The sequence below is a fragment of the Zea mays genome, chromosome 9 (assembly GCF_902167145.1).
Source record: "Zea mays cultivar B73 chromosome 9, Zm-B73-REFERENCE-NAM-5.0, whole genome shotgun sequence".
NCBI lineage: Eukaryota > Viridiplantae > Streptophyta > Magnoliopsida > Poales > Poaceae > Zea > Zea mays.
Window position 1 is genome coordinate 130015922 of NC_050104.1, and position 17060 is coordinate 130032981.

Consider the following 17060-nt stretch of genomic DNA (forward strand, 5'->3'; position numbering starts at 1 on the left):
TGCAGTCTATGATATACTTGGATGAAACTACAGACCAAAAGGTGATGCAAGTGGCAAAGTAACACATGCCCACACAGGAAAACAGGAAGGCTTGACATGCTAAAATTTTTTTATAAAAGGAAATGATCAATTACCTTTACATCTTTAAGTGACAAAAATATGCGACTATTATTATAGTCCAGATGAATAACTTTAGCATCCACAACCTGAAAACTCAAAAAACAACTAAGAAATTATAGCACTGTGAGCATTTAGCAGTATTAAACAAAACACATTTGTGTGATATTCAAAGGGCAAAGATAAAATAAGATAAATGTGACAAAACCTATGAGTTTTTATCTCACATTTCATCAACATACTCGTATATAAAAAAGTAAGATATTGTTCTGAAAGGCCAACAACTTAAAAAGGAAGATGAGAAATAAAGGGAAGCTCACAACAACAAACTGCCAGAATTACCTGACTAATTTTGTAAGAAACTACTGTATCTAAGGTGTCATCCCAGGGCACTTCCCACTGCCGAATCAATGCAAGTAGCCTTTTCCAAGAACTGGACGTAGAGAAACAAATCAACCATACTGATTTGATGCACAAACAAAGGGTTCGTGGATATGCTCACCAAATGGTGCCGGTGTTTTATCTAGATAATCAATCCATGCCCAAGAAGCTAGCTAAATCTCAACCCTAAAAAAATTCAGTTCAAAGAAACCCCATTTAATATGATCCAATCACCCGATCCATTTAATAAGCAAAAGCAACACAATACGAATCACCTCACCGTGATGCGCGTAGACTCACGTCACCTTCCAGGAGTAGATGTGATCCCCCACCTTGAGGCTCTCCTTCCTAATCCTATCCCAAGGAAAAAAATCACACATAAGAAGGGGAAATAACTGCCATGACAGAGATGAGATTGACCAATACAGATGAGTATAGGAACAAATACCAGAGAAGGAACGGATCTGAGGGTTGAACTGTTTGAGAGGAGACCCATGGAGACGGGAGCCTAGCGACGGTCGTGGTCGATGAGTCAATTTGGACCGGCGAGCTGTATCAGTGTAGATGGAGAGACGAGATGACAACCGCGGGAGGGCGGCTGATGCCTGGCGCGGTGTCCATGCGCTCGAGGAATGCTGAGGCGGGCTCCATGGTCGTCCTCAGCGGCGGCAACTCCGACAGCCAGGCATCCAAGCGTGACCAAATGACAAAACCTCACTAATCGCAGAACGACTAACCTGGCGGCGGCGCCGTCGTTGTCCGTCATCAATTCTACCACGCATTTGTAGCAGCACTTCGTGATCCTTGCGCTGACACGTAGGGATCCGCTGGAGGTAGGGGAACATGATCCGCGGGAGGTAGGGATCCACGGCGGGGGCAGTTTGGCGGGCGCGCGCGGGATCCACGGGAGGTAGGGGATCCGCGGTGGGGGTAGTTTGCCGGGCGCGCGCGGGATCCGCGGGAGGTAGGGGATCCGCGGCGGGGGTAGTTAGCTGGGCGTGCGGGATACGCGGGAGGTAGGGGATCAGGAGGTAGGGAATCCGCGGCGGGGGGTAGTTTGTCGGGCGCGCGCGGGATCCGCGGGAGGTAGGGGATGGCGGGGGCAGTCTACACTGTACCCTTAATAGTTAGTAGAGATATAACTAGTACAGTGCTCGTGCGTTGCGACGACACATAAATATTTGATAAAATTTTAGCACATAACAATTACATGAACACAAACAATACATATATTATTATTGACATTAATATTCATAAATTCTTTGGTCACTGACGACAATGCCTCCCCCTCGACTGTTCTTGCCCCGTTGCCTGCAAAGGCGCATGGCGTGGAGAGTCACAGAAGCAGCGATTCGAGGTGCTTGTCGACAGGAGAAGGTAAAGGTGGTGTCCCAAGTGGGGCGCGGTTGCAACGACGCCTCCCCCTCCTCTCACTCGAATGTTCTTGTCCCGCTGCCTACAGAGGCATATGGCAGCGAAGAGTTTGCTCGATGTCATCTATGGTGGTGCGGAAGAATCTGGGTTAGGAAGGCGGAGACAGAGAGAGATGGACAGTTGGGAGTTAACATAGGACGACAACATCGAGGAGGAAGCGCAACACTTATAGTGGTTGCATGCTTGTTTGAGTATGCAATAGGTAAGGCATGTGTTCATGTAAATGTCATCACGATTTTAGGGGTGAGCCCTTCCACCAAAAAGGAAGAATTGGAAAGAGGCAGCTCTCTAACCTATACCCAATGATGATATGAGCCACCATGGCGAGGACTCCGACGAACACTGTGCTGGTGTTGGCAGACTTGCGCCGGATGGTGTGTGCCGCGATTTTGGCTCCCGCCACCACCGCACGGATCCAGATGCTGCTGCCATCACGTTGATACATTGCGGCGACCCCATCCCTCATAACGTGGCAGCAAGCGGAGGAGGGGAGGTGATCTATCCGCGGCGTGGAGCAGTAGGATAGAAAGTGGAGAGGGGCGTCAAGCGGCGACGAGCGGGTTGAGCGAAGTTTATTCAGTTTTGTTGGGTTAAACTAAGAGACACAAAAAATTGCATGGCATAAGTAAAACGATTATCTACATAGTCCCCATGTAAGGAGGCATGTCGCAACGATAGGACGAATAATTAATTAAAGAGCACGTCAGTCTTACTATGTGTGTGTTGCATGAGGAAATTTATCTTATCCAGGCTTTCATCTTTCTCAATAAGTACAAGTGTTTTTCTCTCCCAACAGGAACTTCAATCTGATTGACAAAACATTAAACATAACAAGTAAACCAAACAAAGCAAATACTACAATTTCTAGTTCTAGCAAAGAGAAAGGAAATCACCAGAACAATCTCCCATGCAAAAGCACCACTGTCACGAGCAGCAACTCCGCGCTCGTTGCTTGGGATAGCAAAAGCATCCTATGAGTAAACAAGTAAAATCAACACACCAGAAATGCAAATATATTGCACTGCGATATAAACGAAAATATGTAGCATCAGATATGGAAAAAAATTCAGAGAACAAATACATGGTCATAAGAAGAAAAGTGAAAACAGGTATAGAAAAATAACTGAGGTATCAATGTATAATGTTATGTACTGAAAAGCACATCATGAAGAAGGATAGGGACACATATAGTACTCATTTTTGCATGGCACACCTACTTCCATATTTGGGAGCAATCAAATAGATGGTTTCATTGAAGATCCAGAGTATCAATTGGCTAGCAATCATGCAACAATCATGATGTTCATTGCTCCTAGAAGGGTCTGAACGACTAATTCACAGCAAAGACTACGAATAAATATGCCAGTCCAGACAATATAAACCATGGTTGCTTGTACATCCTCTAATGGTATGAAGGTACAGAGAGAGAAGAAACATGAGGAGGAAATCACATACTGCACTGCTAATGAACCACCCTGTTCCATTTGATTGGCGCTATAACATACACAATAAAGTTAAATGCCTGAGTAGCTTCTGCTAGATTCTTCTAATATCTGTTCAACTATCTCTCTCTAGAAAGAAATAAGAAAATACCTGATATACCAGAAACAAAATACATATTCATTTGATTCTACATTCCAAGCTCTAGTGTTTTAAGGAAGAGAGCAGAGCGCACCTCTTTTATCACATTTGTTCTCTCCATTTGGATGGAAGCTATGAACTCCTAAAGTGGTAGGTTCTGTTGCTGAGCAGCCTCAAATGAGAAAGCAGAATGTACGTGTACCTTAGATAATATGGGCGCCTATCAAATGACTTAGAGATGTCACACAAATCAACAGTTGCATTAATCTAATCCATCTTTAGTAGCCGACATCGATCAGATGGTATATTATCTTCTGAGATAAAGTGGCTCTAGCGCACTGTCGTTTTATTACATATATTAGTCGATCTGCTGATAGACCTACATCAATGTGCACATAATAAATGGTGAACCAATTGCGGACAAAAAATACTGTGCAACAAGGACTAAAGAATACTTGGGGAGCTGTATTATCATATAAACAGTTGTGAATTAAAAACTCTGGGACTAAGAAGCAATAGTATACAAAGAAACAATGATGACAAATATGAAGTCTCACCATAAGACAACAATGAATACCTACCTCTTCCAAAGAGAAAGGATGAGATTTTGTGCCCTTTGGATGACAAATGATCCTGAATATCTTTGGCCACAGCGGCCAGGTGAGTCGTCCAGCCCTGGTAGCCCACGGTGGAGGACTCGAGGGAGCCAATCGATGCCATGGGACTGGGGTGATGGTGGTGGTGAGGAGCGCATGCTGGGCGTGGGCATTGAGGGAGGAGATGACCGCCTTCTTGCCCACGGTAGGCACTTGGGAGATACGCGGTTGGCGGACACATACGGCCGCCCAACGACGACCGGTGACGTGGGCTTGAACTGGATCTAGGATTGCACGTGGCCGCACGACGGCATGGCAGTGTTGGCGCCACGCGTCCCGGTGCCACCCCGATGGCTCTGCTTCTCTCGGGCGCGCCGCACGTGTAGGGGAGTCAGCTCAGTTGCTGCCGGCTTCATCCTAGGAACCGGTTTCGGGGTCCTTGGGGGCTCCCGATGCGTAGTCCCGATAGCCATGACGATGTCCCACGCGAACTGGTTGGCCTCGACGATCTCGTTGAGCAGCATCGCTGGCAGCAACATTTGTCGCCACCGCTCTCCTGCTTGCATCGGAGGTTGGTTCAGAGGTACCCGCGCGTGCTGCAGGGGCTAAGACTGATGTCGGAGACAACCTTGGTGTCGCCGACGACCTTGTACAGCAGCTCCTGCAACCGTGCCATGAAACGTTCATCAGCGCAGTGCAGATTGTGGGCGCAGATTGTGGACTGCCTACGTGGAGGTGTAATGGAGATTGCAGACTGCCTGCGTGGAGGGGATTGCGGCGAAGTGATTGCAGACTGCCTGCGCGGATGGGCCATAGATCTACAGCTGCCTGCGTGGACTGCAGCTGCGCGGAGGGGCCATAGATCTACAGCTGCCTGCGTGGACTGCAGCTGCGCGGAGGGGCCATAGAATCCTCTGATCACATCGAAGTGATTGCGGACTGTAATGGTCAGCTGCCTGCGTGGAAATGAAATGCGAGGGGATTGCAGACTGCCTGCGCGGAGGAATGGGCCCCAGTGATCAGGGGATTGCAGACGCGTGGTGGGAGCGCAGACGCGGCAGAACGGTGGCGCACGGAGTGAACGCCTACAGTGATGTCTTATAGAATAGTAGAGATATAACGCTTGATGTCCGGGGACGATCGAAATCCCCGCATTGATGTCGTGAATAAAAGGGGAAAAAATTGCGAACGACGGTGCCACACAAGGGCATGCCCTGCGTAGGCTCGATATCGAGCCAGCTCGATTCGATTCGTCCAAGTTCGAGCTGGTTCGACACGTTAAGCTAACGAGCCACAAAGGCAGCTTGATTTGGCACGTTTACGAGCTCGAGTTGACTCATTTAGCTCGCGAGTTAGAGCATAAAAACAATATATATAATCAATTTTAGTTAATTTTAAACTTATTTAACAATAGAAAATAGTAATATACTCATAGTTTCACAAATCACATCAATGTAACATCAAATTAACACAACTCATCACTCATCAATTCACAGTTCACACACATGCTCATTAGTCTAACCCACAATTATATTCACATAGATCAATTTAACACATAGACACAATTCATCAATCATTAGTTTAACTCATAGACCATAAACCCCACACATATATAACGTGTTCATCAATTGTTACGTAAATGATATGCATATAGCTTCGTTTTGCTGAAATATGATAGCTCGTTTAGCTAGCGAGCTGGCTCGTTAACAAACCGAACTGGATCGTTAACAAACCAAGCTAGGATACCAGCTCAACTAGTGAAAAAAATTCAAACGAACCGATCCGAATCAAACCGAGCGAGCCGACAATATTAGCTTAACTCGTGAAAAAAGTTCAAATGAATCGATCCAAAACCGACGAGCCACAAGCATTTCGTCTAACCTAGCCCTGTGGGCCACCACACTATTGCCATTGCTCCGGACACCACACCAGGACGCTGGCCGCCAACGCCCGACGATCACGATGTTGCTATCGCCTCGCCAACCTTTGTTCATTGATGGCGCCACTACTTCCATGATGGGGCATAGGAATGATGAGATCAATGCGGCAGATGGAATTGATCGTGGAGAAGGTGTAGACCATGATGACGATGAGACCGATGCGGAAGTTGGTGGGGATTGTGGAGAAAGAGTGCAAGAAACTCACGTAAGGCTGCTGTGTTCAATTCTACATCATTTTTCCACTGATGTTGTTTCCTCATGCATGTTTTTTTTAATTTTTACCCACGTCCAACAGGTGAATGATAAAACCAGTTATACTTTGATTATTCCAGAAACAATGGAATGAGAAGGTAGATTTGAAAACCCAAGCTACACATATCTCACGAAAGGCGACATCTATTGCATTGAAGTGTTCGGTGTCAAAAGAGCTCCTTGGTGGTTTAGAAAAAGCAATAGATAAGTTAGTCATAGAAGCATATCATTCTATATGCAAGCTGCAAGAAAAAAATCAGTGATGTTCCTCCAACCGATTGTTCTATAGATACAGGTAAAACATCGTTTAGAGTTCCCTATGTGGTAAAATGCCCAAAGAGTAAACGACCAACCATATCCCTGGAAAAGAGAAAAGGGGAAGAAAAAGAAAAGTGGGAACAATAAATGTATTGATAGTACCAGCTATAATTATTTTCAAATTATGTGTTGTTGTATTTACTATCTTGTTTGCATATTATAGGTGAAGATCCAAACAACACATCTGAAAATAAGGACAATGGCGTTGATACAAACTTAAGTGTTGGTTATGATTAATCTTCAGACATGGTGATTTCAGTGATGCAAGGTGGGAATACTAATGCCACAATGTCATGCTTTAATATATACATGAACTCTTCTGTCATGGATGCTGGTGGTATATAAGGAGGATACACAAATTTATTACTTGGAGTTGATCAAGATGCTGCATCAGCTGTTAGAAAATTACATTTTGATGGGGTGCCAAATAATGAAAATATATTATTCTACTCTTGGATTTTGTATAAGAAATTGAACACTCTAAATTTCAGATGAGAATGAACGTTTCATGTTATTCCGGCATCTATTTTTTAATATGGTGGAGCCATTTTAATTACAAGATGATGCATTTTGTTTATTTCTGTTTATTTAAAAAAGGATTATATCAGGCGCAACAGAATGCTAGGATCGTTTCCGTCTCAGGCAAATGCAAGCAAGCAGGTGCTGAACCGAGCCGAGTGCAAAGAAAAAAGAAGCCGAGTGCAAAGAACAATGGAGCCGAGCCGAACAATCGAAGCAACGGAGCCCGTCCAGAAGCGCTGTTACAGATGGCCATCAAGCACATGGCCCATGAGGCCGACATGAAGCCCGTCATTTAGGCCCCATCCGAGCCTGATCTGGCTCTATACGAGCTCAGACCCATCCTGGCACAGTCCCGGCCTCGTTCAACGTTTCCGTCCGACACTAGCCCCGACACCGACCCGCGAAGTGGCTATTGCGCGTCCACGAGGACGTTTCACAACATGCATGCACCATCGTTTTTGTCGTCGTCGGACATCCCATTCGTGATCCCGGCCTTCGCCCTGTTCTTTCTCCCCAACCTACTGCCCCCGCCCACGGTCGTAACCGCGAGCCGACCGATGCTCGTCGACACGGGTACGGGGCGAGTCGGTCTGAGATACGGTGGCACTTGCCACGCTTAGGTTATCTTGGTAATAAGGAGTCCAGGTCTGAGATATTGGACAACCAAGGCCCGTAGCGCGGCAGCATTCGGCATATGCTACGAAGTTGGTGGTGGTGTTGTGTCGCCTTGGCGGATCCAGGGCTGGGAAGGCACTCACATTCTCTCGCACTTCTCGGACTAACGCCTGGTGCGGGTGCCTCTCGGTTTGGAGCTGTTCCGGCTGGGCTTCTTTCTCTGTTTGTGTGCTCTCTCCCTATATGTATGTAGCAGTATCTACTTATGTCGCCTCCAGATGCCCAGGTCTTTGTCGTGTCCTTCTCCGACAATGAACAAGTATGCCCGCCTCTTCCCTTCTGTTACTGCTCTACGAAACCTTGGAAGTGGGGATGTGAGGGATGTGAGTCCCTGATTTGCTGCCTATGGTACACGTTCGATGGCTCGGCATCATCTGTCTACATGGCATTTCCCTTACCATGGTGTCGATTCGGTATGCTTCTACTGTTTCTATGTACATGTCACCCATCCTTCTGTCATTGCAAAAATTATGGGTGTTAGTTTTTTTGTTGTGCTAAGGTATGAACATAATTTGGGTGTGTTAATACTTTATTTATTTTCTGCACATGGTTTGTGTTCTTCTGATGATGGCTCATGGATCCTGTAAAATATGTGTTAGGATTTGGAGATCCATGCGGGCACTACCACAGAGTGCTCGTCCCTTGTCTTCTTGGCTCTGCATGCAATAGTTCGTTTCTGAGACCACATTAGTGAAATGGACTCCATGGTGGTTGAGGTTGCTGAATTGGATGGAGCAACAATGATTTGTCACGCTAACAGTAAAAAGGAAATGTTATTTGTTGGTTTTAAACGTTAGTAATTGCTACGAAGTACCATAATTTGTTTGGAGCGCATCCAATTTTTGTTGATGCCTCACTTTAGCAACCACTCCATATTTTGATCTATCTTTTTTATAAGTTTGAGTTCATGTGACTTATTTTAGAAACTTGAGCTCACAAACTTTCTCTTACTTGGTCTTTGTATGGTGGAATTATGTCATTCTATAATCTTTGTTCGTTCAGTCAATCGTTGTGAAATCTCTTCTAATCGCTTTCTTCATTGACCATGTTGTACCAAGACATAATGGAGTAAACAACAACAATTAGTCAAATCAAAAAAAATTATGCGGAGAGCGGATACAATCAATAAAAAAACTTGAGATATTTTTGGTGGATAGTTTACGTGGATATTGTTGTGAGCCGTCGCAACGCACGGACAACCGACTAGCTTTTATTTAACTCATTCCATCTCAACGGTGGATCACTGAAGAACGCACTAAATTTAAAATGTCCATATGAGCATAAAGGCTCTATGAACACAAAATACATTATCATAAGCAAAAGTTTGTACTTATTTATATAATCAACAAATATCCACCAAGTAGTCTGAGTTTAGGACCCATAATTCACATAACACCTCTCTTCTTCAGAAAGAACACAAATTGAAACGACGGTCTGCAGGATAAGGGCAACATTATTGGACATGCACAGACAAAAGTAACCTGTACATATGTACTTGTAGCTTCCTCAGCGGGGTACTTCAGAAGTCGTAGATTCGGGAATGGCGAATGGTGTGGCGCAGAGCAGGAGCGGCGACTTACGACGGGCTCCAAGGCCACGCATCTCCGCCATGTCCAGCTCGCTCACACCATCCGGCAGCAACCAGTCGAAGTGATAGAGAAGCTGGACGAGCATCGTCTCCATGACGGGGAGCGCGTAGGCGATGCCGGGGCACATCCTCCTTCCTGCACCGAACGGCAGGTACTCGTAGCAGGTCCCATTGAAATCCACCATGCCATCCTCGAAGCGCTCGGGCTTGAACTCATCGGCGTCATCCCAGCACTTTGGGTCCCTCCCAATCGCCCACACATTCACAACGACACGGGACCTGGCTGGAACCGTGTAGCCCTCGATCTCGCAGGCTTCGATGCTCTCTCTGGGCACCAGGAGCGGGGCCGGCGGATGCAGCCGGAGTGTCTCTTTTATGACGAGCTTCAGGTAGGGGAGGCTGCTTGCCTGGATGTCGGCTTCGGTCACCGTCGCCTTGCCATGGAATGCCTGCCGGATCTCGCCCTGCAGCTTGCTCATGGCTCTCTTGTTCAGCATCAGCTCTGACATGCCCCAGCTAAGCGATGCTGCTAATGTCCCCGATCCAGCCGAGAACATGTCGAACAATACGGCCTTAATGCTGTTCTCAGTTAGATTGAACCCCAGGCCTCCTCTCTCTTGCAAGCCGAGGAGAACGTCAACCAGGTTCTCGTCCTGCTCGCCCTGCCGCTTGGTGCCCCGGATGCGTCTCCTCTCCTTTATCATGCCCTGGAGGGTGGTGTCCACCGTCCTGTGGACTTGCTCGAGGGCATGGCGCATGCCGGTCACTGCGGCGAGCACGGGTCTCCAGGTCGGGAAGAGGTCGGGGACCGTGAACCCGCTCGTCAAGACAACGCCAGCACTGATTGCCGACAGGAAGTTTTCGGCGTTCCCCTGCACATTGCCAAACGATGCACGGGCGACGATGGTGTTGGCCAAGTTGATGAACATTGCGTTGAGTTCCACCGGCGTGGATGGCCCGGCCGCTCGTATCCTTGCCACCTCAGCCGCCATCTAGAAACAAAATGAAACGTACGTTTAATCTTTTCTTCTTCTTCCAATGATATATAGCAGTAGCTCTCGCACACACCGAACGTACCTCTTGTTCCCTTATGTGGCGGAAGGTGAGCACACGCTTTGGGCCGAGGATCTCGGCGATACAAAGCTGCCGGAGCTTGCGCCAGTATTCCCCGGTCGGCGAGAAGACTATGTCCGACCAGCCGTAGAGCACGATGTCGCCGCCCAGGAGCCTGGCGCGGTTGGCGAAGTTGGCGTCGTGCGTCTTGAGCACCTTGCGCGCCATCTCCTTGGACGACACGACCACCAGTGGCGTCCCGCCTAGCTGCAGCATCATGAGCGGGCCGTGAACGCGGGCGAGGTCCCGTAGCGCGCGATGCGGGAGCGCGTTCATGAGGTGGTGCATGCTCCCGATGACCGGCAGCTTCCCCGGCCCCGGCGGGAGCCTCACCTTAGGCGCTCTTGTCGTCAGGAAGAGCTTCAGGACGCGGATCAGCGCTATGGTGACTACGGAGAAGATCAGGGATTGGTAGAGAAGACTGTGGCGGTCCATGGTCTTAAAAATTACACGCGTGATCGGGGGAGTAGAGAAGTCGAGACAAGCTAGCTCGCTGCAGCATTCGTAGAGCTGCTGCTACCCGACTCGACCCTGCAGCGTGCATGTCTGAGTGTTCTACCACTACTTATACATCAAACAGATCACACAACCCTTAATTTGTTAATAGATGAAATAATTTATAGTTAAACAGTGATCAGCAAATCAGGGGTATATCAGGCCGTATGTCGTGAGTCGTCGGCGATTTGCTTCTTTCCTTATAATATATTTTTTCAATCACATGGAATGGAAGGCATCAAACCTCGCACCTACATTAAACTGTTGAGTTATTTGACATTTGAACATTATGAGAATTTGTTATTGTGATTTACATGTATTTGGATATAATGCATACATACAGATATATAGTTTTGATTAATGTCAAATCGTGCTCGTACACGGTTGTGTGTATTGTTAATGTGCAGATGTTGATCGAGATAAAACATGGTCAGCAGCGATAACAGAACTAGTTTCCATATAGTTTAGGGAGGAACTGAGGTATAAAACTAGCTAGTTTCCGGACAAAGTTCATTAAGGAACCGTGGTCCTTAGTCGAGGATGTTGTGTGAGAGGTTTAGATGAGGTAGGATCTAGATTAGATTTAATAGAAAGATCAATCTAGGTGTTAAAGTTTTCCAAGAGAGAACTTTCTGGTGCTTTTGTGTAGCACTTTTGTACACAAATCTTGATGATTAAAGAGTTGGTTATACAAAATTAATGTGGTAACATTGTTCCTATCTAGGGATGGCAATTTTAACCCACAAACCCGAAAGCCGAATGGTGCGTGTACAGGTGTAGATTTTCACTTGGAGGTGCAATGCACCCGATCCGAAGTTTCGCGGGTGCGTGTTTCTATTCTAACAAGCGGGTGACCCGCACCCGACCCGAAATTTAGTTTATTCTTTATTTCGCACAAAAATAATTAAGGTATAACAATGGTTATTTTGAACAAGTAACTTGCCTAATGATTCATGAATATTTTGTTGTTGCTCAATATGAGAAGACTTAAAATCTGTAGATATAACTCAATTATTATTGGCACTTAATTATTTATAGCTAAATTATTGTTTAAAAGTGCACACTGAGTAAAAACCCGCGGGTGACCCGAAACCCACCTAAAATCCAATGGGTTCGGCTGCGGGTTTGAAATTGCACCAATGGGTGCGATTGTGGGCATGTTTAGTTAGACTTTATGGGTGTGATTGTGGGCGGGTTTGTGCTTCACCCGACCTGAACCCGGTCCATTGCCATCCATATTTCTCTCTCTTTGTGGATTAATTGCTTATCTAGTATTGATCTTAGATTTCTTTGTTTTCTTCAATTTTTGCAGTTGAATTTATCCATCTAGATTATTGTTAAGCGATCCATTTACCGATATAAAAAGTTTGAGATATTAAATTTTTCTTATTATAATCTCTACTACTACTTAAGTGCCTAATGTAGGCGTCCACAGAGGCGGATGGTGCACGGTTCTGCCGAAACCGCATCCCGCTCCCCTTTCCTTGCGCGACGCGAGAATCTCGCCGATCCATGGCAGCCGCGCCTCGCTCCCCCAGCAGCGTCGACTTCCATCCATGGCTGCCCGCGCGCCCCGCTCCCCCTTTCCTTGCGCGACGCGAGAATATCGCCGATCCATGGCAGCTGCGCCCCGCTCCCCCAGCAGCGTCGGGCTTCCATCCATGGCTGCCCGCGCGCCCCGCTCCCCCTTTCCTTGCGCGACGCGAGAATCTCGCCGATCCATGGCAGTCGTGCCCTGCTCCCCCAGCAGCGTCGGGCTTCCATCCATGGCTGCCCGCGCGCCCCGCTCCCCCTTTCCTTGCACGACGCGAGAATCTTGCCGATCCATGGCAGCCGCCCCCCGCTCCCCCAGCAGTGCCGACTTCCATCCATGGCTGCCCGCGCGCCCCGCTCCTCCTTTCCTTGCGTGACACAAGAATCTCGCCGATCCATGGCAGCCGCGCCCCGCTCCCCCAGTCGCGCCGGTTTCCATCCATGGCTGCCCGCGCGCCCCGCTCCCCCTTTCCTTGCACGACGCGAGAATCTCGCCGATCCATGGCAGCCGCGCCCCGCTCCCCCAGCAGCGTCGGGCTTCCATCCATGGCTGCCCGCGCCCCGCTCCCCCTTTCCTTGCGCGACGCGAGAATCTCGCCGATCCATGGCAGTCGTGCCCTGCTCCCCCAGCAGCGTCGGGCTTCCATCCATGGCTGCCCGCGCGCCCCGCTCCCCCTTTCCTTGCACGACGCGAGAATCTTGCCGATCCATGGCATCCACCCCCCGCTCCCCCAGCAGTGCCGACTTCCATCCATGGCTGCCCGCGCGCCCCGCTCCCCCTTTCCTTGCGCGACACAAGAATCTCGCCGATCCATGGCAGCCGCGCCCCGCTCCCCCAGCCGCGCCGGCTTCCATCCATGGCTGCCTGCGGGCCCCGATCCCCCTTTCCTTGCACGACGCGAGATAGGCGAGATTGCCCACAAATCGCGCCAATCCATGGCAGCTGCACCCCGCTCCCCCAGCCGTGCCCCGCTCCCCCTGTAGCGCCAGGGAACTCGGCCTTCCATCCATGGCAGCTTAGTTCTCCCAAATCCGCCGCGAATCGCCGGTCTGCCCAAGCACCTACTCGATCTCTCAAATCCGCCGCGAATCGCCCACAAAGCTTCCATCCATGGCTGCCACGCCCCGCTCCCCCTTCATGGCAGCCACGCTCCCTCCACGCCCTTCCATCCATGGCAACCTTCCCCCCATTCCTTTTGCTCACAAATCGTCCACCTGGTCTGGCGGTTGCCTTCCCCCATTGCTCCCCCTCCTCTCTCCCTCCCTTCGCACACCACATCTGCCCATTCCTCTCTCCAAGTCAATAGTAGACGCCACAATGCTCTCTCCAAGTGTGGCGCCACTGCGTACTCCGCCGCGAATCACCGGTTTGCCGCTCCCTATGGCGAAGAAAGAGCCCCGCTCCCGCCCGCCTGTGTGCCGCCACTCCGCAGCGCTGGTGTTCCACGGTAACCGCTCCTCTCCTCATCCTCCTCTCTCTTTCCGGACACCACATCTATAGATGCCCGTGCGTTGTTTCTCCTGAGATGTTTTTTAGTTCCCTGGCGCCTTCCCATCCTCTCCTAGGATGTAGCAAGAACAAATGGGGAGGTGACCAGTTGAGTTGCTGCTCTAAACCTGCTATGAAAATAGATATATCACCACATCATAGTTTTTTTTTCAGAAATACTTGTTTTTCAGTTTGTCCAAAACTGCTGTAATGTGATGTTTTACTATGAAATGCAATGTGATGCATCAAAAGAAAATTAATATGATGAGGTATGCAATACTGTTGTGATTTCTGCTCCATTTTCTCCAATTTCTTCTTGTTCATTGTCCAAAACTGTTGGATACTGGTTTAAGCATGTGTTATCTTGATGTTTTGGTGCTAGGGACATGTTAAATCATTGAACATTAAGTCCGACCTGCCATATTTGCTTTCAGTGTAGTGGCTAGATAATTAATTTTTCTCATTACTTCCTGTTTCTTCCTAGCTGTTTACGTGCATCTGTTCGATCCGGGGCGAGAATAAACTTAAACTCATGGACCTTGGTGGCGAGCGCAACCACTGATCTTAAACCACTAGCAAGTGTGGAAATAAAGGTACACAATAGTGACTATTCTGAGATTTATATGGACTTTTGATGTATTTTTCTTTTTTGTTTGCCTTCATCTGTATTTCTATAGTACAGTGGAAAAATAATCATTATCATCAGAATATTATAGCGGTTCCTTTGCTAATAACTGTGGAAAACTGCTTTAGACTCTATTGAATCCTGTTTGTTCGACACTGTTGTATGCGCACAGTTTAGACTACTGATCCATTCACAACCACTCTATTGAATCCTGTTTGTTCGACACTGTTGTATGCGCACAGTTTAGACTCTACTGATCCATTCACAACCACTCTATTGAATCCTGTTTGTTCAATTCAAGCCATGGTTATTGGTTTCAAAATAAACCTCACACTTGATCATCCTTGTGCGACCTCAATCTAGAATGTGTTGATTTGCAATTACGATTTATTTGCAATATTTGAATAGAGCTGTTAGTTTTCAGAAATGGTCGTATCAGTATAGAAATGGCAAAGGCTACATTGTCCACAGGTTGTATTCCTTTCTGTCTGCAGAATTGAATAATGGAGGCGACCAGTTGAGTTGCTGCTCTTAACCTGCTATGAAAATAGATATATCACCACATGATAGTTTTTTTTCAGAAATACTTGTTTTTCAGTTTGTCCAAAACTGTTGTAATGTGATGTTTTACTATGAAATGTAATGTGATGCATCAAAAGAAAATTAGTATGATGAGGTATGCAATACTGTTGTGTGTTAGGGTCAAGAAATACTTTCTGTATGTAGATATGGATCTAATTCTCTAACCTCCTAACAAACCTGCTACTTCTCTCATCCAAAATCTTGTAAATAGAATTAGCGTAAGTAATTCTGCATTTTTTATAAGCTTCTACTCGTGGTCCCATGACTACCCAATGTGAGAACAAAGGGGGGCATCGGCCCTGAAAACCACACAGACAATTGACTTCTTTTTTTTATTCCTCATTTTTTGCTCTTAAGGCTTGTTTTATAAGTGTTTATTATACTATACTATACTCATTCAGATCTGAACTTTTGCAGTTGCGAAGGGGATCTCAAATAACAAAATTTGTCGATCTTAAGTTTCTTCATTAACCAGGTATTTTCTTAACAATTTCATCTGAAACTCAGTTATGCCTGACTACATTGATCATAGAGTGTTTACTGAAATTGGGTATGGGGGTTTCATTGTAGTAGTTTGTTGCTAAAACTTCATGATAAATGGAGAACCTTCATAAATAAACTCAGATCTAAGTTTATACAACACATACTATTTCACATTCATTTTTTTGTCATTTTACTTGATATAGCTATAGGATTGAATTTTCTGACCAAGTTGCAGTCAGACATGGATTGTTGTTAATATCTGAAATTGCTGCAAACGATCCACTCTCAGTCACAATGGCATATTGGCATTGGTCAAGTTTTCACACATCTAACATTGCTTCTGTTGACTGCAACTTGGTCAGAAAATGTTTTTAATTCATCGCTTCTTTTTTCATATTTCTGGATCCAATGATCAACAGTATTATCAAACATCTACCTGTTCTATGATACAACAATCCATGTCTGTAAAATTTAGATATGTATGAACATACTATTTCACATTCATTTTCTTGTCATTTGACTTGATATAGCTATAGGATTGAATTTTCTGACCAAGTTGAAGTCAGACATGCATTCACTACAGGAGAAGCCTAAAATTTCGTGGGCCGGTATATTTTGTGATATGTATATGTCAATGTGTTTTGTGATATGTATATGTGAATGTGTTTTGTGAATTATGTATTTTGATTGTGAATCTGTATATATGTGAATTGTGATATTGTGTATTTTGCTGTGAATTATTAATAGGTGCAGAAAAATCTGTTTTGGGGGGGGAACCATCAATTTTCGTCGGCCTCGGTGGTGGCCGACGAAAATATCCTGGGAACATATTTTCGTCGGCCATCAGCGGGCCGACGAAAATAGCCTGGGCGTATTTTCGTCGGCTTTCCCAAGGCCGACGAAAATAGTCAGTCCGACCAATTATTTTCGTCGGCCTCGGGAAAGCCGACGAAAATAGGTATTTTTCGTCGGTACCGACGGAAATAGGTGCCTATTTTCGTCGAACTTATTTTCGGCGGCTATTTTCGTCGGTCTGCCGACGAAAATAGTCTATTTTCGTCGGTTTAGGCTTATTTTCGTGGGCTTTTGGCCCACGAAAATTTAGGTGTTTCCTGTAGTGATTGTCATTAATATCTGAAATTGCTATAAATGATCCACTCTCAGTCACAATGACATATTGGCATTGGTTCAGTTTACTCACATACCTAACATTGCTTCTGCTGACTGTTTGGGATTTTATGGCACCTTTTGTGGATAAAAGTGTTCTAGAACAAATTAGGTTTCAGACCTAATTTCTTTATACCGTTGCCCCTTGTACTTATTTGAGCATCATTTA

At 46.6% G+C, this 17060-nt stretch overlaps 1 protein-coding gene and 1 pseudogene across 1 annotated transcript; both read right to left on the bottom strand.

Moving 5' to 3' along the window:
- Window positions 1-431: 431 nt before the first annotated feature.
- On the bottom strand, window positions 432-5078 carry LOC103639064 (uncharacterized; annotated as a pseudogene).
- A 3936-nt stretch (window positions 5079-9014) lies between these two features.
- Window positions 9015-11057, bottom strand: LOC103639066 (premnaspirodiene oxygenase). The gene is made up of 2 exons (XM_008661859.3): window positions 10482-11057; window positions 9015-10396 (listed from the first exon to the last, which is right to left on the bottom strand). The coding sequence occupies exons 1-2, from the start codon at window positions 10950-10952 to the stop codon at window positions 9323-9325; spliced, it is 1545 nt and encodes a 514-aa protein (XP_008660081.1). The 5' UTR covers window positions 10953-11057; the 3' UTR covers window positions 9015-9322.
- Between the last annotated feature and the right edge of the window lie 6003 nt (window positions 11058-17060).

Coding starts and splice junctions, on each gene's coding strand:
- LOC103639066 (XM_008661859.3), bottom strand. CDS start 10,952: ATGGACCGCCACAGTCTTCTCTACCAATCCCTGATCTTCTCCGTAGTC. Junction 10,397..10,481: donor GCCACATAAGGGAACAAGAG/GTACGTTCGGTG, acceptor TTTTGTTTCTAG/ATGGCGGCTGAGGTGGCAAG.